This window comes from Symphodus melops, assembly GCF_947650265.1.
Source record: "Symphodus melops genome assembly, chromosome: 6".
NCBI classification, from domain to species: Eukaryota; Metazoa; Chordata; class Actinopteri; order Labriformes; family Labridae; genus Symphodus; species Symphodus melops.
Genome location: NC_136696.1, coordinates 27,700,101 through 27,725,759, shown reverse-complemented (window position 1 = coordinate 27,725,759; position 25,659 = coordinate 27,700,101). Strand labels below are relative to the sequence as shown.

Here is a 25,659-nt window from a genome sequence, read left to right as displayed (position 1 = left end):
GTTTACAGCTCAGGCTGTAACCGACTGTTACACACACACACACACACACACATACAAGCACAAACACATACAAGCACACACACACACACACACACACACACACACACACACACACACACACACACACACACACACACACACACACACACACACACACACACACACACACACACACACACACACACACACACACACACACACACACACACACACACACACACACACACACACACACACACACAATGAAGCTGTGATGCATTAGTCCAGACACAGAAGCTGAGCAACGAACAAATACATGTCGAATTAATCGACTTCAACATACAAAACAGAAGCAGAATATGTGTGTGTGTGTGTGTGTGTGTGTGTGTGTGTGTGTGTGTGTGTGTGTGTGTGTGTGTGTGTGTGTGTGTGTGTGTGTGCGTGCGTGCGTGCGTGCGGGGGGGCTTATTTTTGCCCAGGTGTTGATAAGTATTGCAGGTTTGTTTTGGGGATTACATTGAGGTCAAGAATATACTCATTCAAGGCCGATTTTGACACCATCTTTTAGCTGCATGACTGATTCTGAAGTCAGGCTGAGTTTCAGCTCGTTAGCATGTTGTTAGCCGCGCATGTTGTTAGCCATTAAAATCTGTTATCTACTCTTAAGTTGCACCGGGCTGAAAGATGCAGCCTGTTTTTTGGGGGGGTTTTTTTAGGAGGTCTCCCTAAGAGAAAAAAAAGTTCTGTGTTCCTGCGGGATGACTTCGGCCACAACTCGCAGTTTCTTTTGGAGCAGTTTAGCTCCGTCTTCACTTTACCAAGATTCACACTCCTAGCTTCAGTACGGACGTTTACAGCTTTGTAGATGAAAAAACAAACAGTGCTTCTTATACATTGGATTTCACGATATACAATGGTACAGTTTAAGACCATCCTAGCATCCTGGTTGACCGTTTTGGGTGCTCGTCTTCCTTAAATCACGGCCTCCTTGTGAATTGGAAGATAGACGACTTTTATGAAAGGACATTTAATGTATTAACGCTCTGTTCAGGAACCTAACCAATGAAGGACCATTTAAAACACACACACACACACACAGTCTTTGGTGGATTGGCACTTAACATCACATATATCCTCTAAACCACCTTTCTACCAGAGCTAGCGTTGTTGTTTGCCCGTCAGCTGTCAGAGGCCAGGCTAACCTTCGAGTGTTTGTCTTCATTCTGCCTGGAAGAGGAGGATCAGGGTTCTGTTGTGTAGCCTGTATTAGACTTTGATTGACAGTTTTCACACCAACACTCACACGGTTTAAGGCTTGAAAACAGTCTTTTCACTCACGCTATAAGAATCCACACAGAGCATAATACTAAGACGATTAAAGTCCTCACATAGATGTAGGCGTCGCCACCTGACAGCAGCAGGTTACACGGGTGCAGCTTGTCCTTGTTAACGGTTGGAGATTTGCCCACAGTGAATCCAGAGGCCACGACCACATCCTGCACAAAAAAAAAAAAACAAGAATCAAGAAAAAAGCAGAGACATCAGGGATTAAAACTGGGAGAGCAAAGAGGGATGAATTTACATGCTCCTTCCCAGAGGGAGGACAGATTGAAGCAGCAGATGTTGCATCCTGGGAGATGTTAAGTAAAACGTCACAACAAGCCGCCGATGATAAGCTGGTGTGAAAAGCGGAGATTGTCTTTTGTTTGACGTGTCAAGTGCCCCCGAGACAAATTCAAAGCCTCCACTCAGGGCTGACAAAGGGACAGCAGATAGTCTGAATAATCACGTTACAGAGACACGCAGAGCCTCCGAGATCTACAGCCGAGCCGCCGTGACTTCCTGTTTGAGTTTCACCAAAGAGAGCGTCTGCCGACAACTGGATTTTCTCTGATTTGTTCGCCGTCCAGGTCGCAAGCAGAATCGCCGCCCCGGTCACCAACATCACAGCGGCCTCTGTGTACAGTGGTGACAGTGTCAGAGTGGACTGCAGGTAAAGCAGCACACGGAGCTGCAGCTTGGATGATTCAGAGTCACTTTGAGGAGTTCAAGGAGCTGCGGGAGGTTTAGCCGTCACAGCAGAGCTCCGACACATGAAGAGGACAGTTTACCGAGCTTGCCATCAAACAGGCTTTGATGCAGTTGGCGGTTTAGACTTTGGCTCTGTGTGAACTGGTTATAAACATGTTCATAGTGACAACAGGTGAGCTGTTGTGATAATATTACAGATCTCTGAATTCTGGAGGCAGTCATCACAAAGCTTCCAATATGAAGGAGTCAGCTTGTGAATGATTATCAGGGATTTATAGGAAATTCGGGCTGTTTGGTTTTACATCTCACACGGCTCCCACACTCTCCTGGATTAAACACGTTCACCCTGTTTACGTGCTTTACACGGAGTTTGACACGTTGAGTCACATCCAAACCCTGAAGCGGTGAGAAAGTGGGTAATTAAACCCCTCTGAAACGAGTCCATGATGATGCTGACTTAATGAACAGGTGTGACACCTTTCAACGTCGTTGTAGACGCTCCATCCATGAAAGTGTCCCGATGTCACACACACTGAAAATAATAAATAGAAGGATGGATTGATGGATGATTGGATTAATGGATGATTGGAATGATGGATGGATGATTGGATTGATTGATGGATGATTGGATTGATGGATGATTGGAATGACGGATGGATGGATGGATGATTGGATTGATAGAGGGATGATTGGAATGATGGATGATTGGAATGATGGATGATTGGATTGATGGAGGGATGATTGGAATGATGGATGATTGGAATGATGGAGGGATGATTGGAATGATGGATGATTGGATTGATGGAGGGATGATTGGAATGATGGATGATTGGAATGATGGATGATTGGAATGATGGATGATTGGAATGATGGATGGATGATTGGAATGATGGATGATTGGAATGATGGATGATTGGAATGATGGATGAATGGGTATTGGATGGTTGCAATGATGGATGGATGATTGGAATGATGGATGATTGGAATGATGGATGAATGGGTATTGGATGGTTGCAATGATGGATGGATGATTGGAATGATGGATGATTGGATTGATGGATGGATGGAATGATGGATGAATGGAATGATGGATGATTGGAATGATGGATGATTGGAATGATGGATGATTGGAATGATGGATGGATGATTGGAATGATGGATGATTGGAATGATGGATGATTGGATTGATGGATGATTGGATTGATGGAGGGATGATTGGAATGATGGATGAATGGGTATTGGATGGTTGCAATGATGGATATTGGACGGATGATTGCATATGGGATGGGTGGATATTATGGCAAATATCCTAACTAACCATACACGTACACAGTATACGTGTGCATCGTATAGGAACATAAATACTTGCAACACATCACAGACTTAAAAAAAAAAAAAAAAAATCTCTAAAAATGTGTTTCCCATAAAAAGAGCTGAATCTCTCTGCAGGTGTAAATATCAGAGCGTCAGAGCTTAAAGTTCAACCATTACAGCACACACAAGCACAAACAAACAAACACACACACACACACACACACACACGGCGAGGACATGAATAGAAACCTGAAAATAAATCAAAGTGTGAATGAGAATCATTCCAGACGGCATCAGACTGAATCATCATCATCATCTCCATCCACACTGCCGTCACTACATTAAGTCTCCTGACGCTAAATAAAGATTCATGGAGTTGTGATTTAATCACGTCTTATACAGAAAGTGATATTTTTCTATGTAGTGTACAGTGTGTTTATATCGCAACAGGACCACGCGATAACGATTGGTTCAGATAAAACATTTGCTAAATAGGCCAATTGATTATCATTTTTTATTTTCCTGATAATATTAACCAACAAAATTAACCGACTTTATTAGAGTTGTTATCATTCCATTAAGTAAACACACAGAAGAAGAACAAGGAGCGCAGCTGCAGCGAGCGTTTACACGGTGCCACCACAGTCAATGCTTTTATTTATTCTTTTTTTTTAACCGTTTTACAGCATTATGACACAATGAAGTGATTTGCGAGGATTCAGAGGGGATGAAAAGTGACAACACAATGAATATTAAAAGTCAGCTGAAGAGTCGCCATCGCCACAAAGACGCATGAAAGTAATACGAAGCAGGTGTAGTTGCTAACATGAGCACCAGGTCGAAGGTGAGTGCTGACATGACCGGCGTCTGAAAACTGCAGAAAGATTGCATGAGAGTTAAAGGGCTAAACTAATGAACAACAAGGCATCACATGCAGACTGAGAGCACCAATAAGCTCGACACTTCGATGAAGGTGTCACACAGAGATCGTACCCCTTGATTGACAGCTTGGCTGAAGTCCTTGGCCAGCGCTCCCATCAGGACCACGTTGATGGATGACAGCTGAGACGAGGGGTTTGGCTGGGACTCTTTTTCTAAACAAAACAAAAAAATAAAATAAAAAATTGCACGAGTCCTCATATACTGGGATACTGTGATTAAAAAGTTGGAAAATAATTCAATTTCAAGCAAATAAGTAATTATTCTCTCCATCCAGCATCTTGATTGACAAAATGTCCTGTTTGGTTTTGTCCAAATTTATAACCTAATCTTCGGTTACATACATTTTACCACATTTTTCTAACACTAATGGTGTGTCCTGTACAGCACTTAGGCCTGATTGGCTGCTCCACTTTTCTGAAAAGGTGTGCTCAAACAGACCGTCCCCTTCATGACCAGGTCGAACGCCGCTCATCCTGCTGCTGGACACACAGGCGAGCTTGACGTGGGAGAGTTTAAAAGCATAAAACGAAGGATGTTCTCACCACAATAAGAGCCTCTGCTCTCTGTGGCTTTTTAATCAGGCTGCTCAGAGATAAGAAGGCCACAGACTCTGTCGGCCGCTGCAATCCAGACCAGCTAAAGAGCTTACCTCACACATACAGAACAGTCCAGACAGATACACATTAAATTACAAAAATAACACACACACACACACACACACACACACAGAAAACTTTACACAGCTCTGCAGTATAACCAACCTTTTAGCCTCCGAGTGTCTCAGTTTGGGTTTCACTGCACATCAACAGAATCAAACCTGCTGAACAACCAAACCTCACTGACATGAAGAGAACGGCCCTCTGTGTTATAAATGTCTCATTATACGGTTTTATGTAACTCTGCTTTGTGACATTCAAGTATTAACTGCGTGCATAAGTCATTTCTGAAAGGCATTTACGAAAGGCAACACAGGATCTACTCGACTGATTATACAAACCAAAACTTTGATTAAGCATCAGAAAATAACATAACAGTCCCCTGTGGTTTAAATGAAACATCAGTGCTGTGCTCTGGTTTGTGACCCTGTAGAAACCAGCTCTCTCTGAATGCTCCGTTTTGGTGTGTGTGTCTCTTTAAATGCAATAAGCTCCGCCCCCTGAGTTTTCCCAGCAGACATTACTCCTTCGCTAGCGAGAATAAAAATGGCGGACCTGCTTAAAAGTTTAGCTCGAGGTTGGGGGTGGTGTCCATGGGTGGAGATACCAGGGGAGGAACGGGTTTTTCCCACTGTGACATCACAAGGAGAAACAGAGCATTTCTCTCTGTGTTTTCAGACTTCTGCAGACCACAAACAAAGGACAGGATGGATTTATTTCACACTTTGTGGGTCTGTAGACGCTCAGGTTACCCAAATAAATGTCAGGATACGTCCCCTTAAAGTTGTTTTTTTCCTCTCGTGTAAAATGGCTGCTAATCATTCGGTTATAAAAAGCTACAAGGTTCTGTTAATCACGTGAAAGCTTTGTCTTTCAGACTTTGATGAAGCTGTGACAAAGATGCCAGTGGAAAGAAAATAAAAAGCCCAAGTTATAATTGGAACAAATGTGAGCCTGTGAGTGGCAGCTTGATGAATGGATTCCTCGTGGACACATTTTGTTTGGGCTTACGACGTCACTGGATTTAGCAGCTCTGAAAACTCGTTTATTACACACAGAGCGCCCGACAGGAAGCTGCACGGACCAACTCAGCAGAGCAACAGACATGTTGAGCGATACCTTGGATGATGGTCTTCAGGATGAAGTTGTCGGCTGCTAACGACACCAGCGGGCCTTTGTGAACAACTCTTCCCTGAAAATGAAAAAAAAACATTGAACTTGGAGGCAAACTGAAAAAAGAAAAAACATTTAGCTGAAATTGAAGCTGTGAACGGGCCTGTCGACTGATCAAAGCCACATCAGGAAAAGTGAGCAGCGTTGATGAGCGCCTCTGGGAGATGAGCCGCGAGACAGAAGGTGGATTATTCTGCCGCTTTGCTTTTCAGACATTTATTCCTGCAGCATACTAATCAAAAAGAAGAATACGGCGTCACGTTGAAATACAAAAGAAATGTGGAAGGGAACAGATGGTGGCAGGTGGTAAAGCAGAGATATCAGTGCAGGAAAAGATGTGTTACCTTTGAAACACCACCCAGGTATTTCATCTTTTTATGATTGAATGCAAAGTGGAGATGTTTCCAGGTAATTTCAAAAACAGATCCTAGTGTTCTTTTTTTTTTAGTTATTCATTCTTGCACAAACATTTCTAAAGATATTCTGTCGCTTTGATGCCCATGAAAGACGCCTAAACCCAATCAAGCTACATCCATGTGACCCCCGGGGTAATCCTAACTCGGGACGTCGGTCGCCCCCGCGGTTGGTGCAGGCAGACGGCTCGGGCTCCTTTCCTGCAGACTCTCTGTCTGCTTTCCTATCTCTACTATAACAGTGTAAATAGCCTAACTATAACTCTTCAGAGGGAAGCTGATGGTTAATTAAGAGTTTCATCAGCGTGCATGAAAAACGGTGTAAATGCACGATCATTCGACCCAACAGGTAAAATGTGGATTACATAAAATAACTGTTCATATTAAATATAAAAGTCTGAATTTATTGCAATTAATTTTAATGCAATAAATTCAGGCGTCTGCGACCTGATTATTCTGAACGCTAACGTCACGCTAACTGTAACCGTGCAGCTCTAACTGTCGCACACGTGACCGTCCCAGACACACTCACACTGCGATGAGAAACCAATCACTGTGCGAACAAACCTCGACCTTCCTGTTGGAGCAGTCGCTGCTCATGTCAATGACGGCGATGGGAATGCTGGCCAGGTGTGGAGGTACCTTGGCGTCTGGCCCCGCCCCCTCTGAAAGCACTTGGACTGGCATGGCGTCGAGTTGTACTGAGAGACGTTGACAGGAAAAAGTGTTATTTATGAATCAACAACTTGAGTGTCAAATTGACCAATGGAATGGCAGAGATTGATCCAAACTGGGATCTGTGGTTTGACGAGCGGTGTTGTCGTTCCTCCGCCGCACAACAACTCGTTACCAGGATGAAACCTCTGACAGGAAGCAGCAGATCCATGTCGACAGCGCGGCGGGAGGGTTAATGTCTGTGAGGCGTTACGGAGAGTAACCAGGATAAGTGTTGGCCGTGTTCCCAGCAGGTAGCACGTCGCTTCCTGTCAGAGCTCGTTAGTTTGACTTCCTGCAGATTTGACTGAGAGAGTCCCTCGGTGGAACCTCGTGGAGCGAGGACGGCCGAGCGAGAACAGCCTGCGAGGCAGACGAGCTGCTCACTCGGCCGTGCACTCAGCCGCTCAGTCAGGCAGAAAAGCCCCAGACAGGAGTGAAATAAAAATCAAGTAAATCTGCGTGATTTGAACCAGAGGGGCGGAGCCAGAGGCCTGATTAGAGCGTGATGAGTGATTCATTCATGAGGTCAGAGCGGCTCTCTGAGTGGGAGGTAGAACAGACTACCTGGTTTTCTCTCTCCTCCACGCCGTGTCCTCGACCTGCAGGGCTCCAAACTCAGTCACGACCGAGACTGCAATGCAGGCTGTTCCTTCTGCTCTGTATGTATGTTGTTGATCTTGATGTGCTGAAGGGGGTCTCCAACTGATGATGACATTAGAGGGATAGAGAGGCGTTTTGGGACCAGATAGTTCCGGAAATATCCACCAGAGAGTTCCTCGAGAACAGCACCCCAAGGAGACTTTTTCCTGTCTGCATTCGCACCAACGAGCAGCTAAAAATGTTCCTCTTAATGTGGTTCAAGGAACTGAAATAGTTCATAGTTCCAGCAGTGCAGAATCAATAAAAAATAAAATAAATAAATAAAAAGGGGGCCGACAACGTCTCTCACACAACATTTTGGTTTGTGGGTGCAGATTAGAAAACTGTTCAGTACCCAAAGCTGACAACATGACTCCCCTTTAATCCCCCCCCCCCTTTTTTTTATTCTGCAGGTATTTAAAAATGTCTCACATCTTCACACATGCAATAATGAAATAAACACAACAGCTTCATCCACTGGATTTAAAAAGAAAAAAAGAGAAACACCTCGATTTAAGAGGTTTAAGCAGCAGCAGCCAAAAGTCCCTTAATTGGGTGGATTTATTTTATGCAGAACAATTTAGGTAAGAAAGGTGATTAAACAGGGTTCCTCACACGAGCACACACGACCTGTCTGAGAGAGGCTTCAGGTCAGGTGCAGCTATGTTGTTTTGTTTTTGTTTTTAGAGTTAATGGACTCCATTTTTATGAAGCGATGATCATATTTCTTATTATCAGATCCCGCTGACTCAGTGTGAAACATTTATGCAACAAAGAAAAAGGTTTTATTCAAACGGTCACTATAAAAGGCCCAAACATGAAGGTGAATAAAAGTGAAGCGAGGAGAAACGTCAGCCTGTGAATTTACAGAAAATGAACCACAGCTGCTCTCTCACAAACACACGGAGAGCAAAATGCTGTCCACGTATTTTTTCAAATTAATCAAACGTGCAGAAGTCTGTCTGCAACTTCTATCAATTTAAAAAAAACAAGAAAAATTCACAATATTGGTCCGTGATCGGACGTCTTTAGATCATATTCAGCCTACATCTGCACACATATCCAGCCGGCCTGAAACCTCCTGCAGCAGCTCCAGTAATGGATGCTGCAGACGGACTGAGCTGTGCTCCCACAGAGCGGCCACATATCGGACTCCGGCAGCGGGCTGTAAACGCACCGCAGTGGGGCGGGGCGGGGCGGCACTGACCCCTGCAGACGACAGCAGCAGGTGCTGGTTTTCCTCTGAGCTTCTCCGGGACCCTCATTAGCTCTCGAGTTCAGCCCGACATACAGAGAGGCCGAGAGGCCGAGAGGCACGCAGGCTCAGCACACACCAGACATGAACAATCAATCAATCAATCAATCAATCTTTATTTATATAGCGTCAATTCATAAAAGGCGTTATCTCGAGACACTTTACAAAAGCAGGTAAAGGACCTTACCTGCTTTAATGTCTGTTAACATTAACAAAAGAGCAGGTAAACATGCTCATTGTTATGTTTACAAAAAGCAGGTAAAGGACCTTACTTATGGCTATGTTACAAGAGCCCAGCTTAATCCGTCATAGCGTGGCAAGAAAAAACTTCCTTTTAACAGGCAGAAATCTTCAGCAGACCCGGGCTCATGACGGAACAGCATAACAATCCCACCGTCTGACATGTGACTGCTGTTTGACAATAACCAATCACTCATCGATTATGGACAGAGGTGAACTTAACACACAGATGTCGTGCTGGCTGCAAATTCAAAGTTCATAAATACACGACCAAACCCCTCCAGTTGCCACAGTTTCACGCTCCGGCAGTTTCTCCCATTGAATAAATAAATAAAAATAGAGCGGCGCGCAGCTCAGCAGGTGATTTCAGGAGGTTTTTTTATCAGGTCAGGAGCAGCTTGAGCGAGCGGAGCGGGAGGGGAGCGTGCCGAGGGAGAGCGGATCAGCAGTGCTCCAAAAAAACACACCAGCATTTATTAAAAGCATTTAAAATCACACCTCGGCAGTGAGTCACAGGCTCTCTGTGGACGACACACACACACACACACACACACACACACACACACACACACACACGTCCAGGCTGGGCTGTTTTAAATTCACATCTCACACCTGCGTTACACCTCCTGCAAGGGGAAAGTTTACATCCTGAGAGGAAACACTTTGTTCAAAGTCCAAACAAGTCCAGGAGCAGAATGTGAAGTTAGAAGGAGGACACACTGGCTGCTGCAGGTTTCCTTCACGTCTGATCACAGAGGACGAGAGCGTCGTACACACAACCTCGTTTTTAGGAAAAAAACTTCATCCACACGTCACAGCAGAAGTGCCTTTATAAGCTTGTCAGACCTTTAGGGGGCAGTAGTTCCCCAAATCCCATCCAATCAGAGTAAGCCTCCGTCTCCCGACGTCGCTTCCACAAAACAAATAATTTAACTATAGAAAATAACGTCGTCCTTTCGCCTGTGTCCTTGAACATGGAGCAGAATCTGGACTCGTAAAAACAAGCAAGAAAAAAAGCGTCCACGCGGTTTCTGAATGTAAACACAGGTCGCATGTGTGACGTAAGTAAGAACATATTGGTTACTGACGTTCACGTGCAAACGCATAAACGGATCACAAATCTTCACTTTGGTCGGAGGTTTTTAAAAGCTTCGTTTTTGATGGCGTAAATCTGCGTTCTCGTGTGGATGAGAGGACAAACATAGACAAATATCTTTGTTTAGTGAGACAGCCGGCGACGTGTGGACGGGTCCTCCGTCTCTACACATCTAACAGGAAATCTACTGGAGCAGTCACTAAACATTTGACCTGTAAATGATTTTTTAACCCTGTTTGTTTGGAAGAATGGAGCTCTCTCCAGTTCACCTGCTGATTGATTTACACGCACTGTAAAATAAAAGTTAACCAAAGAAAGATGTGAAGGTTTTAATCTCAGTAGTATTTCATCCAAGGAGGATTTAAATATTCAGAGGAACATGAAGAGGTAGAGCGATGCATACTGTCTGTGTAACTGATAGCCTGTTTTATCTATGCATGGCGAACAGATCATGTGTCTTATCTTCATCCTCAGCCTTGGGATGCAAAAAAAACCTCACATCTAAAAGGTTTATTTTCCACGCACGCTGGAAGAGTTTCCTCTGCAGCAGGAATCAGAGAAATCCTCCCGGAGGGCACGGAGAGAGATGAACCGTCTTTCAGCTGCAGCAGGAGCCGATAAGAAGAACCTGACACAGGTTCAGAGAGAGAGAGGGAGAGAGAGAGAGAGAGGGAGAGAGAGAGAGAGAGACAGAGAGAGAGAGAGAGAGAGAGAGGAGAGAGAGAGAGAGAGAGAGAGAGACAGAGAGAGAGAGAGAGAGAGACAGAGACAGAGACAGAGAGAGAGAGAGAGAGAGAGAGAGAGAGAGAGAGAGAGAGAGAGAGAGAGAGAGAGAGGACTGCAGTCTGCAGAATGATGCTGGCTGCAATTAACTCCAAGCTCCATTACTAATGATTGTATTCACTATGAGACACAAGAAAAAAAAGATGAAAATGCCCAAAAGTCCAAATCCACATCTCGTGTAATCAAAGCCACATCATGAAACACAAAAATACAATTTCCTGTCATGCAAAACAAAAGGATTTGCATATTTCTGCAATGAACGTCGCCAACTAATTAAAGCTCACAAAAGGCAAGACGTGCTCAGATATCTGGCCAAGGATTGGACGACCCTGCAGCACAACAACAACAACCACAGCGTCATCCGTTTGCTCTGAGGCACGTCGGTAAACAAGGAGAAGTAACGCTGACCGGCCGCTCTGCAGCACAGTCAAACAGCTTTCTTCAGCCGTAGATGTCGGCTCCTCACAGCTGGAGACAGGAGGGGGAGGGGCTTCAAATCAACGCTACATGGAGTCAGGTAGACGGTAGCGGTGGCGTGCAGACACGTGCTGCACCGTGCAGCAGTCACAGTGTATAAAGGTCACTCGCCCTCCTCCCATTGGCTCGAGCTGAATATCCTGTTGAGCTCGCTCGGACTTCCTGTGGGAGGAGAAACTGCAGGTGGAGTGTGTTTGCGTTCATGCAGCTGCTCCTGGACGAGTGTGACAGGTGTCTCTAACGAGCTCAAACAGGTGATGCTAATTTAAACTAAGTGGAGGAGAGAGCGTGGACTTTTTAAAGGGCAGAGTAACAGCTGATTGGCAGGTTGTTCAACGACATACGTGCAGCAATAAAATACAAATAAATGATTTCAAAATCATACAATTCAAGCCTTCGGCTTGTTTTTTTTTAAGTTTCCTTTAAGTGTCCTCATTCCATTGATCGACTCGCCAAACTACAACTCAATGACCTCGCCCCCGTTGCTCTCTCTCCCTCTCATTTAGTCACCGTTACCATGGCAACCGCTCTTTTTGCTAACTTTTCACGTGGCCCAGCAAACACGCGGTCGAGAACATTTCTGCGACCTGTAGAGGAGTCTGAATATTTCAGGGAGAAATAAAGAGTGAAGAGTTGCTGACTGCTCGCTCCGCAGGGACTCTCTCTCTCTCTCTCGCTCGCTCACTCTCTCTCTCTATCACATTTAATGGAGGTTAGAGGTTTAATGAGCTGCCGTTAAAAGTATCGCCTCAGTGCAAAAATGACTTCTACTAAAAAATGAAACCTGACTTTTTTTTTGGGACTGAGAAGCACACAGGCACGAAGCTGTCTGATAAGAGGACGGGATCAGCAGCAGCAGCGCTGTAATTACTGCATCAGAGGAGATGACGGCTTAATAATATCGTTTGATTGCACTGAGGATTTCAGCCCTAAAAAATAAAAAAAAAAACACGTCAATGAGAGGTGTCGAGGAAATGATGCCGAGGGGGTTGGAGGCGCTGAGATGACAGCGCATCATGGAGAGAATGGAAGAGAGGCTGGCAGACATGCAGAGCGACTGTAAACACTTTAAATGAATCCTTCCACTGAACCCAGATCAATGCTGTTCATTTCAACATGAAAGGTGAGACCGGCGCACTGGTGTCAAAGGGAACCTCTGAAAACCCGACTAAAGCTCCGATTAGACTGAAGCTTCACAACAATAAGGAATCCTTCAAACATGGACGGTGAACGCTGAGTAATCTGCCGCGCTCACACTGAAGGTCACCAGTGTCGGATTAAACACGAAGGTCAGCTGGTAGCACGATTAGCATGGGTGTCAGTTGTAGCAATAGGTAAAGCTTGAGTGACGTCACCCATTGGCTGCTTGGAAGCCCATCCATGGCGGCGGCCATATTGGAAGTGCTGGGTACCAAACTTCTGCCGCGCCTCTCATTATGCAGAACTCGTGTCCTTCACAAAGGCTGCAAACGTGTTTCTGCTGTGACTTCAAGGTCTTTTGGAGCCTCTAGTGGACACTCGATGAACTGCACTTGCGTTTTTTTCAACACCAGAGGTTGCCGCGTCACATCTTCGCTTAAGGAGAAAATCTATTTCTAAAAGTTTCCAAGGGAATGACTGTTCTTCTTTTTGCATAGTTTTTCTCTTTAGCCTCATTTGAAGCTGCAACATTTAAACACGCGTGACGTCTCGCCTGCCTCTGTCGCGTCTTTGGAGGTAGTAACAGAGGTGATACAGAGGGCGCTCTCCAAAAATGCCAAAACAACGTCACAGGCTGAACACAAATATGACTCAGCACTTTTTAAATGTAGCAAGAAATAAAAGGTACTTTAAGACGCCTCGAGTAGACGCACATCTGCTGCGAGCGTTTGGGAAAGAATCCAAACTCTTTATGTACTTTTTCCCAAACTAACCCAGGAGTCAATGTGCAACTCCAGGACAGCTCCACTTTCTCCAACATTTCTGTTTGAGGATTCAGATGACTCACGATGAAAACTCAAATGAGATAAAAGTCGGTGAAGAAGCTGCGAGGACCAGCTCGCTCCTGTGAATCCAGAGTCACACGATGAAAGGTGCCTGAAGGAGTGGTGCATTTTAAATCCCCTTGTCTGAAGTGTTTACAGTCTGCTGTTGTGCTTGTTTATGGGAAGTTCTGTGAACTTCTGCCCGGGGGCACATTTCCCCCCGAGGACATGAAAGTGTATTTAATCTGATCTAATGTTATTTAAAAAAACATGGATTCATAAGGCCCTTCAGAAATACGCCTTCTTCCAAGAATTGAATTTAGGGCTAAAAATGCTAATAAAAAAAAAAAAAAAAAAAAAAAACACCTAGTCACAAATATTTTGGTGTCACACCGAGCGACAGACTCAAGGTGAAAGACGCAGAAGTGCAAAATCCTGCAGTTCCTCAAGCGTCCACTTGAGGCAGGCTGCAGAAGCACCAGACATCACAAAGTATTACATCATGAATAAACTGGCGAGGAGGATGCATGAGTTACAAGCTGATGTCCTTTCTCCACAGTTTGCAGCCAGAGAAGACGAATTCATCTGTCCTCTCAGACTTCAGCCAATCAGAGACGTCCACGTCAGAGACAGAGAGCGGGAGAGGCGCCCGCGTGGATCGGGTTTCTCCTTCCCATGTCTAACAGCCCTCTGTGTCTTATCGAATCCCAGAGTGTCCTCTCTGTTCGCTCAGCCGACGCCGGAGAGTTTGCCAAGACACAAACCTTAGCGACTCTAAATTTGCATAATCTCTTTCTCTCTCTCTCTCTTTTTTTTGTGGGGATGAGAGAAACCGAGGCTCAACAGAAGCTGAACTAAAAAAAAAAAACAAGAAAAGAGAAGTCCTAGAATAGATGTGGAGAGAGGACTGTCTCTGCAGAGACGATCCACACTGGACTGTGTGTTTCTGTGTGAAGAATCAGTTCAGCTGCTTTCATTGTGACACGCCACAACAACCTTGGTTTGACTTTTTACAACTTTAACTTTAAATTTAACTCCTGAGTAAATGTTCAGTGAGCGCTACGTTTGGCATTTAGTGTAAATGGACCAGAGCTCTTTTGCACACTGACACTTTCCCACAGCGACGGTAGAGGCTGCAGTGTAACGTGACCATCAGATGTAACTCATCCATTCATGCACATCGGACTGCAGGAGCTCCCGACCGACTCTACCGCAAGATCAATTTTTTACCACATATCAGAGACAGAATACGCCGTGATAAGAAACTGTCCACGGGGGGGCGCCAAAATCAACCCAAAATATAGTCAGCCTTTTTCCTAAAGATGTCTTCTGGTGCTCTTCTGTGTGGCGCTGGATGAGACCCAGTCCTGGTAAAGGGGAGACAACATGAACCACATCAGGGTTAGCTTTCACCCATGGGTGCAGAGTTGGGGGGGCGATGAGCCCATGAGGAGGGGTCCAGTGGATTTCACGGTAAGCGTCCTCTCTATTGCACAAAATGATTCAGAGTCCAATGTGTCCACGACATAACTCAGAGCCAGAAGCTAGCTTTGTAAAGTCTAAACTTTTGGTTTAGAGAGATCTTTGCACCCCGGGTCAGGCTGCTGCCGAGTGTCACGCTCGCTCCACACCAAATCTCAGGTACTGAACGTCACACTGACGAGCCGTCACGGCTGGTCGACCGGCAGACAGCAGGAACCACATGACTGACGTGGCACGGCCGCACCACCGACAGGTGCCACTTCTCAACAGTCAACAAACGTCACAATGGAAGTCGCTGCCATGGCAACATATGCTGAACATATTCATGTCCTCCGCAGCAGGTCATGTTTGGGATACTTTTCAAAACAAGAAACAGGAAGGAGAGAGAGAGAGACCGACACACACTCTGCCTCTCCTGCTGTTCTTTATTTAAACTCCAGGATCTGTCAATATTTGATTAATGCTTCACAGTTACCATTTTCCCTCGGGATCAATAAAGTATCTATCTATCTATCTATCTATCTATCTATCTATCTATCTATCTATCTATCTATCTATCTATCTATCTATCTATCTATCTATCTATCCATCAATCCCACAACAAGAGAGTGGAGCACTGAAGCTTTGTCAGGTGTTGCATTAAGCTGCTTTCCTTACAGTGTTTTTTTTTTTTGGGGGGGGGGGTAATCTTAGCCACATATACCGCTCCACGTAGAGTCAGAGCAGCTGAAAAATAACGTCTTTAACCTCCAGAAACACCCCATCTGATCAAACTTAATTTAAGAAGAGAAACAGAGGATAACTCAGGAGTTCACATTCACTCATTCACTGACAGATTTTCTGTTTCTCAGCTCTTCCTGCAGCCATCGCTGCAGCGGTGGTTTAATATTGGACTGAGTGTTGAACTTCTTCATATTCAGTTTGCTCTGACTTTGTAAAACGATGACGGTCTGCTGATGAAGGGAAGTTACCACAAACACAACTATTAACTACACCAATTAAAATCCAAACTAAACACTATACAGGACATTGAGGTAAATGCATCACAAATATTTACAATACAGATACCTGAACAATTAAAAAACACCATTAAAAAAGAACTAAATTTACTACAATGATAAAGAGCCAAATAAACAAACACAAAGCAATATTAGTAAACTAAACACCAAACTCATTTATAACAATAAATAAACACCTGCTACAGTCTAAGGAGGGTGAATACTATTCATCTTTCAGCTAACTTATAATAATGATTAATAAATAATACATAAAGTATTTTTACGTCATTTTAGAGCATTAATTTTATTTATTTTAATGTTCAGTAACTGCTAGCTAGTTAGCCTGCAGCTAACTGTTGTAAACACTGTGGAGGTCTGCAGCTTTAGCCTCCTGTTAGCATGAACTAAACCACCTCTCTGCACTTCATTACAAGCTCAATAAAATAAACTCTACTTGTATATTTTGCACATTTAGTATAAACAGAAAAGAAACTTCACGGAAGCCACCCTCAAAACCTCCAACTGTCGTTTTTATGTTGACGTTATTTGAATTTCAAATAACGAAACCTCACCTGCAAAACCTTCAATTTAACAAAACATTCGGATTTTCTGCAACGTTGCTGACAAATACAAACCAATAACCAAACACTGTGAATAAATAGACACTATTGGTGAATTCGGCGTACATACAGACTGCAGTTTAGCATGTTGTTTAGTATAATACAACTCAGTCCTCGCTCCGTAAGCTTTGTAAATACTGACACCAGGGGTAAAAACTCCTGATTTTAGAGTAACATAAGACATCATACTGTCTTGGAGGTATGCCGAATTATAAAGGGAAACGTTCAGATTTGTGAAATCTTCCATATAGTTATGAACATGTCATGTAGTTGTTATTAAAAGGAGAACAATCTTTAACATGCGGATTTTTAAATGGGTTACGGAGACACATTATCTTCCGTCACACTGCCACTTTAAAAGTTGCAACGAACAAACAAATATTTTCAGTGCAATCAACACATTGCCATGTTGAGCAAACATTTAATACATGGGGGAAAAAAAAGAGTAGTGATATACATTTTAGAAGTGATTTAAAACTCACGGGTTCTGGCGCTGCCCGGTCGATTTTCCCTCACTTGGTTTCGAATTGTGTGGCGCGCATGCGTGTAGGGAAGTCCAAGACAGCGCATGCGTGGGGCTCGCATCTCCTGTCTTCTCTGACAACAATGCAGCAGCCACACGTGCGTTTTGGACGCCCCTCGGTTTGCCAGATATAAGAGTGACAGTGGAACTCGGTTACAATCACTTGATAGAAGTGATTGTACCCGAGCTAAAAAGCCTCTGCATGTTTCTAATAAGCTCCAGCAGCAGAAAGCTGCTCAAACTAGGATCAATGTTGGAGATGAAACATGGAGAGAGGTTAGAACGCAGAAAGCTTTACAGAGCCATGCAGAGCTGGATAAACACTGAAGCTACAGTGTCCACCCCATGCAGAGCTGGCTAAACACTGAAGCTACAGTGTCCACCCCATGCAGAGCTGGCTAAACACTGAAGCTACAGTGTCCACCCCATGCAGAGCTGGCTAAACACTGAAGCTACAGTGTCCACCACATGGTAACCTACAAATGCATCATTTTAAACTCTGTGTCAGATTCACAAATTGCTGCTTTAATATTAGACTAAGGACTTTTTTTTTATTCTGCCTCAACAGCTATTAATCCTTTTTTAATTCTCAAATGAAAACTTAAATTCTCAGTTTTAAAAATTCACCTATATTGACACTTTGTACTGTTCAACATCTTTAACTAAAAAAATAAATAAAAGATCTTAAGCATCTTTGCAGCAAATTTTACGGAGCTTAACTTTAAAGTAAAACTCCAACCATTATCTACCTGAATATTTTAATATTTAATTGATGCTTTCAGGGACAAAAACTTGATAATCCTCGAACTGAAACTTTCAGTTCAATTGCCCTTAAAACTTTAACGATTATAATTCATTAGACTTAAACTTATATCCATTTTTAATTTTGACTTGAGCAGATACAAAAGCTACCGTATGCATATCAATCAATAGATCATCATTCATACAGCACCAGTTCTCCTTTGCATACCTGGCATCCCTGTTGTCCACACTTCCTTGCTGCAGAGGTGGAGTTCGGAGAAGACCGTGCATGAATGAGGACGGAGATAGTTTAGGTGACCACACTGTCCGATGGATGTCATAAGTGTGTTTTCCTTTGCACTGTGGGCACACTCGCCACAGGTTCACGCCACACTGTGTAACAGTAGCTTCCTGTTTTGGCTGACTGGCAGCATGCTGGAGTATGTCGAGGAGTGTAGGCGTGATACTGACACGAGAGAGTAAACCTGCCAGAGTCCACACTCTGACTGCAGTCTGCAGAAGTGACAGTCCTCGCCGTCTATGATTGGTGTGTTTTGGAGGCATTTCTGCAGAAATCAGGCGAGTCAGAATAAAGTGCTGGCACTACTAACCCACCCTGTGAGTGTATATCCTCTCAGCACCGACGGTCCGCTCTGAGGTGACATGTAAGTGAGTGATCATGTCAGGGATCCACCATGGCTTGTTCATCAGCTGCTTGAGGTAATCTGCAGGAGATCCAGAATGCTTTAATGGTTAAAATGATTTACCCGTCATCCTGCAACATTTGGTTATATAACATACAGCATTTGTGTCAGAATCCAAATCAGAATAGTTTGTTATTGCCAAGTACATTTACACATACAAGGAATTTGTCTTCGTGTATCGGTGCAAAAAACATCTAACATGGGAAATAAGGCTAAAATAAGAAGTACTTAAATAAAATAAAATATAAGAAGCAATTACCAGTATATAAAATATAATTTAAAAACATTTCAAAATGTGTGTTTGTAATGTTTAGAGGGTAGGAAACCGGTTAACTAAAGACCCTGACACACCAAGCAGACGGCGAAGTGATGACGACAGCCGGCGCTAAAAAAGTTTTTAACGCACCGCAAAGACTCCAGCCGACAGCCAATCACCACGCACGATCTGCGAATGCGTGAGAGGAAATAACTCTCGAGGCCAGAGAGGTGGCGGTAGTCTGTTGTTAAGATACGAGAAGATCATTTTCAGGCACCTCATCGTGTCATTTTTAACCTACTAATCGAGAGTAATGTCTGATTAGACGTTAAAAATGGCGCTGGCGTTGTTCCTTTGTCTTTTAGTGGAAAAAGAAAAGAAGAGGAGAAATAAGGAGAAACTGCACTAAAAGGTAAAGAACATGGAGAGGACAGCGGCAGACTGTCGGGGCTGAACCCGCCTTGAGAGGTGGCGTTAAATGGAAATCAGACCAACCGGGCAGACGCCAGCCAACGCCGGCAGACAGGGGGCCAATACGCTTCGCAAAAACTCAAGTGATGATCGCAGACGATTTCCTCGGTATGTAAGGAGCGGGTCATGTGACCCCTCTCCCTGCAGGTCTGTCATGTGATCGCACAACTCCCCCGCTCATCAAACAGTGGCTCTGCTCTGAGCCATCGCCGGTGTCATATTCACGTTACGTTAAAGCTCGGAAACCTCAGACGCTTTTACAAGCAGGTTACTGACTGTTTAATTACATTGAAAAATGCACAGCACTCAGTGAGCCGGTGATAGAGAGCATAATTCTGCTGCTGTATTAGCAGGAGGCTCATTTCTCAGCGCTAATGAGTTTCTCCTGCAGCGCTGACACATCACAGGAGCCGGCCTGAGGTTGGCTTCCTGCTTTATGTTTCTAATCAAGCGTCCTCCGCTGTGAAGAATATCGCCAATAAAGCTCATACATGAAGCTGTCCTCCAGATGCAAAATAACATCGTCTGCGTTGTGCTATTCGTCCCTGTTACCGGCGGAGGGGAGGAGAGTGTTTGGCCGTGAGCGGGTGCTGATGGAGGAGTGTTCGCTCTGACCTCAGGCTGCAGCCGCCGTCAGGAGGATGAGGAGTAGCAGCAGTTCAAACGCAGCTTCTTACAGAGCACAGAGTGGATCTGAGTTTCTGCAGCCCGATCAGTGGACACAAAATGTTTTATGTCACATGAACTGGAAAGTGCAAATAGAGGACAGAGGTTGGAATATAGGGTGAGCGTATTTTCAAACCTCCAAATCCTGAAACCCAACAGAGCAGCCTGTTTTCCAGTTTGCTGTCCCTGGTGTTTGCCTGCTTCGATCCTCTACCCACAGTTTGTGTTGGCTTGTTTCAACATGGCTCTGTATTTCAGCATTTCCACCGTTGGTGACTGAAGACGGACACTGACTGCGTGTGCAAAATGCTGCATATTCATCGACTTTTTTCTTTTTCCAAGGAAGCTGTGACTCTCCTGGAGCCGGTCCTGTTGCAACAGCATGGTCAACAACAGTTACTGACACACACACATACAGACAATGTTGCAAAGGTTGGACGGACCTGGTTAAATCGAAGAATGGTTTGTGTCTGCGCCATGGAAAACTGCATGCACGTCTTCTCCAGGGGGGAGGGGAGGGGGGCGAGACGGCGCTCTCCAATGTTTTTGAATTTGGACTGCAGTACCCATTTTAAACACCAGGCGTCAGAGTTAAATGTTGCTCCTTTAAAACGGCTTCACTCAGCTTGTTGTCGGGCACAACCAAGGCTGAAGTCAAAGTGTTCCCGAGTGAAAAGAGTCCACTAAAGTTCTCTTGTGTAAGTCTCTTGTCTCTCCTCTCGATTCCACTCATGGAGAGAACAGAGCAGAGAGTCAGGCTGTCCTTGACAACATGCGCAGTGTCTCACTCAGATGTACAAATGAGAAGAGACAGAGGTAGTTGTGTGCAGAATGAAAAGGTGTGACTCTGAAGACACCTCCACACTTTTAAACACAAGAAGTCCTCGAAGAGCTCCGTGTGCAAAAGAGCCGTCTGCAAATCAATCACGTCAGAGAGCAGACCGCACCAAACAGCCACTCAATGACCTCCTTCTTCAATCTGTTCATGTTCATTTCATCTCATTTATTAATCCTGAGGTTGGAGCTAGTCTACAAAAAGTCGAGTCATTGTGTTCGTCCAACAAACACTGGACTTTTGAGATAAATGTTCATTTGACTGAAATGTTACTAAATCAAATATTTGGAAGTCAGGCAAACAATAAATCAATAAATCAATAAATTCCACTGCAGCATTCATAAATAGTCCCATATGAAAAAAAAAAAAGGGTGGTGTGATGCATGCTGGGTAGTTTCAGGTGCAACACCTCGAGCTGTAACACAGACGACAGGAACAATAATTCCATAAATGGTGACAGTGAGCTCCCAGCAGCCTCCGGGAGAGGAAGAGAAGGAGATGATTAACTCTTCCAGCCACAGACCAGCTCCTTCATCGTCTCCGTGACGAGTGTGTGAGTGTTGTTCAGAGACGTCCAAAAAACAAGCACAAACACAAAAAAAGGTTCATGTCACTGGATCCAGATCATCACACACACGAACGTCACGCACACAAACGTCACACGCATGTAACGTACACACATCACACACACATCACACACGTCACACTCAAGTCAAGCGCACGTCACACGCACACACACGTCACACATTTAAAAAGCGAGTCAGAAGTTGGTGAAACATTTTCTTGTTCTTTACTTTGTGAGTTCTTCGCTGAGTCACGACGGACATCCATCAGGAAAACCACTCGGAGAAGATGAACTCGGGCTAATTGATTGCAAAATTAATACCTAAGTTAAAAGCCAAATTGCAAATAACTTTTTCATGAAGCTAATTGCCGCGGGCTGATAGTGTGTGTGTGTGTGTGTGTGTGTGTGTGTGTGTGTGTGTGTGTGTGTGTGTGTGTGTGTGTGTGTGTGTGTGTGTGAGACGTGGATCATTTCCTTGATCTATGATAATGTGAAGGAGCACGTCGGGAGCTCGATAACAGCACAACAGTGAGGGATGGATGTTTGGATCATTACAGACAGAAGAGCTCAGAGCCAATCAGACGGACAGAAACAACCACACAGGAATATTAAACCTGAGCAGACGGATGCAAACTGACGCTCACAGGAGGTCGGCCGCACTCCCACACTCACCATCACAACCTGCCCACGGATAACGCAGGAAAAGAAGTCAAGTTTAAACGCTTCAAACTTCCCGCCCTGCTTCTGGTTTTTAGGTACGGCAGCCCGGAAGGTTAAAACAGCTTTGCACAAAACTGAACGTTTTTGTTGGGCGTCTCAGGGAGGCTGTTATTGGGCGAGAGGGTAGGACTGTTCAGCAGCCAATCACAGGAGCTGTTCATGCTGCGTGCAGCGACGGCTGATGAGCTGTCATGTCATGCTGCATCGCTCTCTTCCTGCCCGTCACAAACAGGCGGCGACCTGCTTCCTTCACGCCAGTCGCTGCTCTGATTGGTCCTGCACTGTGATGGAAGGCCTCAGAGGGAACAGGGAGGAGACTACAAACTCCCCAACGTGGCGGGAAAATGAACACCAACCAAAAAAACCACGAAAGGCACATCTGCTCAAAACATTTTGTGGGTTTCACCCGGGACCGTTGGTCGTGTAAATACTGCCACGCCAAACCTTTCCATCTTTTGTTTTTACAGCACTGTCTGTTTTAGTTACGGTTGCTAGGAGAGCCAAGCTTGATTTTTTTTTGGGGGGGGCGTTTACAGCCAGCCCGAATTCCTCTCATGTCAGACGTTGCTGCTTACATCCCAACCGAGGGCAGAGTCAGGATTTCACTGAGGTTAAATAAGTCGGGACACAGCTGCTGCTTGCTCATTGGTCGAGGCAGCAGCAGAGTAAAGTTGGAGTGGAAACATCCGGAGAGTTTGTTTGAGCAGCTCCATTAACCAGGCTGAAGAATGTGTTTTCTCTGTTCATTAAAGTGACGCGTGTGACAGGAACGCTGCTCTCGCTGGGACCGTGTTTGTCCGAGCGTTCTCATTGGCCTTCACGTGACAGATGGAAAATATTCACCTGATGCAGGGGGCTCAATTATCATCCTTCAGCAGCCGAGCTGTGCTAAGAGAGAAGAATGGCTCATTATTGGAAGTGTTCTGGTGTAAAAAATGTGATTAAAGACATTGTGCATTCCACTCTGCTGCACCTGGACGACAGCGCCGCATCAGCTCCATTTAAATAATCTCACGACAGGAAACGACTGAAGGAGCGGTTTCTGAAAGTCGAGACAGATTTAGTAACGACATCAGTCCTGTGTTTAGAGTCAGGAGGGACTGGACTCTTCTCCTCGTGTTCCATCACAGGTTCAGAGTTTGAAAAAGAAACGTCCGACTCGCGTGGCGTAAATGTTCCGGTCTGCGTCCGTCCTCAGAGACAGAAACAAAAAGCTGGGACTTCGGGTCGATGAAGACGATTCTGTTGAAGTAAATCAGGACGGGAGACGACGCACAGTTGAAGGGTTTTGTTTTAGGCTGACCAACGTAAGAAGCTATCGAACAGAGGGAGTGTCTTTGTGTTTTAAACATCAGCGTGTGTCGGGAATATATTTGGGATTTTCCAAAGATTCTTCCCCCCTTTGAAGGAACAAAGTGAAGAAGAACCAATAAACTAAACTCTCAACCCGCAGAGAGGAAACTGTCACTCCTGCAGCATGCCACACATTCAACATGAACATGAGAACAGACTCAGCTCATCAGAACACTAAAGAGGGAATCAGTCAAAGGTCCGGTCCCGTGATCCGCTCCGCTCCGCTGCGTGCAGACGCCTGCCTTCGACGGTGTCAGATCTTGTTACCCAGCTCGTTCAGTCGGTCCGCTCTCTCTCGCAGTGACCCTGTCGCAAAGCTCGGAGTCAATTTAAAGCATTACCACAGAGCAGATGCAGCAGGCAGAAGGGCTAATCAACTCATATTAGCATGGATAAATCCATGGGGAGGTGCATGTGCTGCTTTTTCACCATGACTCGACACACCTGTGTTGGCTAACCTACACTTTATGGGTGCACTGCAGCTGTTCTGCTGGGATTCATACGTGTGTGTGTTTTTTCTCCACATTAACAGGGCGTGTTCGGACCGAAAGGCGGCGCACTGGAGACACAGGGATCAGTGGTTTTTTGCTTCGAGAGTCCAGGGAATGATGAAGGATGAAGGATGAAGCATCAGCAGGCTGCACGTACAGTGACCACGGTGTAAAAGAGTGGGAGTGAAGTCGACCAAAGTCTCGGGTCGGGTCGGGACAGAAGGCTAAAGGGGGTTCTCGGGATTATGGCGAGGCGAGAAGGTCCGAGGCAAACAGTGTAAACAGCAGGGAATCGATCGGAGCAATATATTATAGGAACGTTTGTGAAGAACAATCGGGCAATGTGTGTGTGAGCAGGAGAGGCTGATAAACTTTTATTTAGGCAACCTGTCTACTGACCCGCGACGTGTGAAATAAATCCATCCAGTCCTTTGTTTGTGGTCTGCAGAAGAGGAAAATGCTCCGTTTCAAATGTGCTCTCCTTGTGATGTCACAGTGGGATTCTGGTGTGTAGTTTTGGATGAACGAAGTTTTACAACGTTTTTCATATTTCAACCAAAAGTGCTGTTTTCATTTTAAACCAAATTTATTTCATTTTTGTTTCTCTCACCTGAGTCGACGCTTCCTGCCCCTTCGCTCCATAATAAAACCATTTGAAGAGTTTTCCCGGAGCCTGCGGAGAGATCAGAGTTTGAACTGAGCTTTTAATCAGCATCATACAACAGTGTTTACTCACACTTTAAACTCCACAGTAAACTTGTATTCTTTGCCTCCGCAGTGACCTGCTCTCGTCCGCATTAATATTTCACTCCCCCTAAAAACTGTAAATGGGTTGCGAGGCGTGCCAGTCTTTAATTCCAACATATTAAATAATTGATGGCGTTGGATTCTGATGCAGTGCAGAGCTTCAGTCCGCTGGAGGGAATTTACATCCACTTACCCACTGATCTACATTTCCCATCAGGCCCAAAGTGCCTGCCAGATCCCTCCCCGAACACAAAGACAGACATGAACAGTATCCAGTTCTCTCTTTGTTGCAGCGCTGCGGCTCCGTGTCTGACTGTCGAAGAGTTTTCTGCACAATGAATGTTCCTCTGTCAGTAACACCAGCCCTTTTCACAAGCTGCCGTTTCTTGGAGCCACATTTATTTCCCAACTCTCTCTCTCTCTTTTTTTTTTTTTTTTACTTTCTTGAGGAGAGCAGAAAGGTGAGATGAGACTCAATAAAAAACTAAAGCTCTGTTCCCACCAATCGGCTGCTTTGATCTCAAACAGGTAAGAACTGTAGTTAGCAATGCATTGTGGGATGCTCACCCTGAAGCAGCAGGACAAAGATCCCTGAACAGTGTAATGATGTTTTAAACGACAGGACACTTCAGTGTTTTTGGAAAAAGTGGGCGTGGCCTGGAGAACTCGGAGCACGATTAGTCGTGTGGTATTTTAGGCTGTTTGTCTTTTTGTTTCTGAAAATATTCTACAGCTTATTTTTCTCAGCTAGTTTTCTTTAAATGGAGACTCTTTGAAGGATCATTTGAATCGAGAAGGAAACACAACA

The 25,659-nt window shown here is 44.8% G+C and overlaps 1 protein-coding gene across 1 annotated transcript in view; it reads right to left on the bottom strand.

Moving 5' to 3' along the window:
* The window catches only part of LOC306824896 (protection of telomeres protein 1-like), a 41,652-nt gene extending 24,260 nt beyond the window's left edge, over positions 1-17,392 (bottom strand). Inside the window, exons 1-5 of the mRNA XM_079345304.1 lie at positions 17,262-17,392; positions 7,076-7,209; positions 6,042-6,114; positions 4,318-4,418; positions 1,368-1,475 (exon numbers count right to left, since the gene is read on the bottom strand). Coding sequence (XP_079201430.1) covers positions 1,368-1,475; positions 4,318-4,418; positions 6,042-6,114; positions 7,076-7,209; positions 17,262-17,364 — 519 coding nt within the window. The 5' untranslated portion in view covers positions 17,365-17,392. The remainder of the gene's footprint in view (positions 1-1,367; positions 1,476-4,317; positions 4,419-6,041; positions 6,115-7,075; positions 7,210-17,261) is intronic.
* Between the last annotated feature and the right edge of the window lie 8,267 nt (positions 17,393-25,659).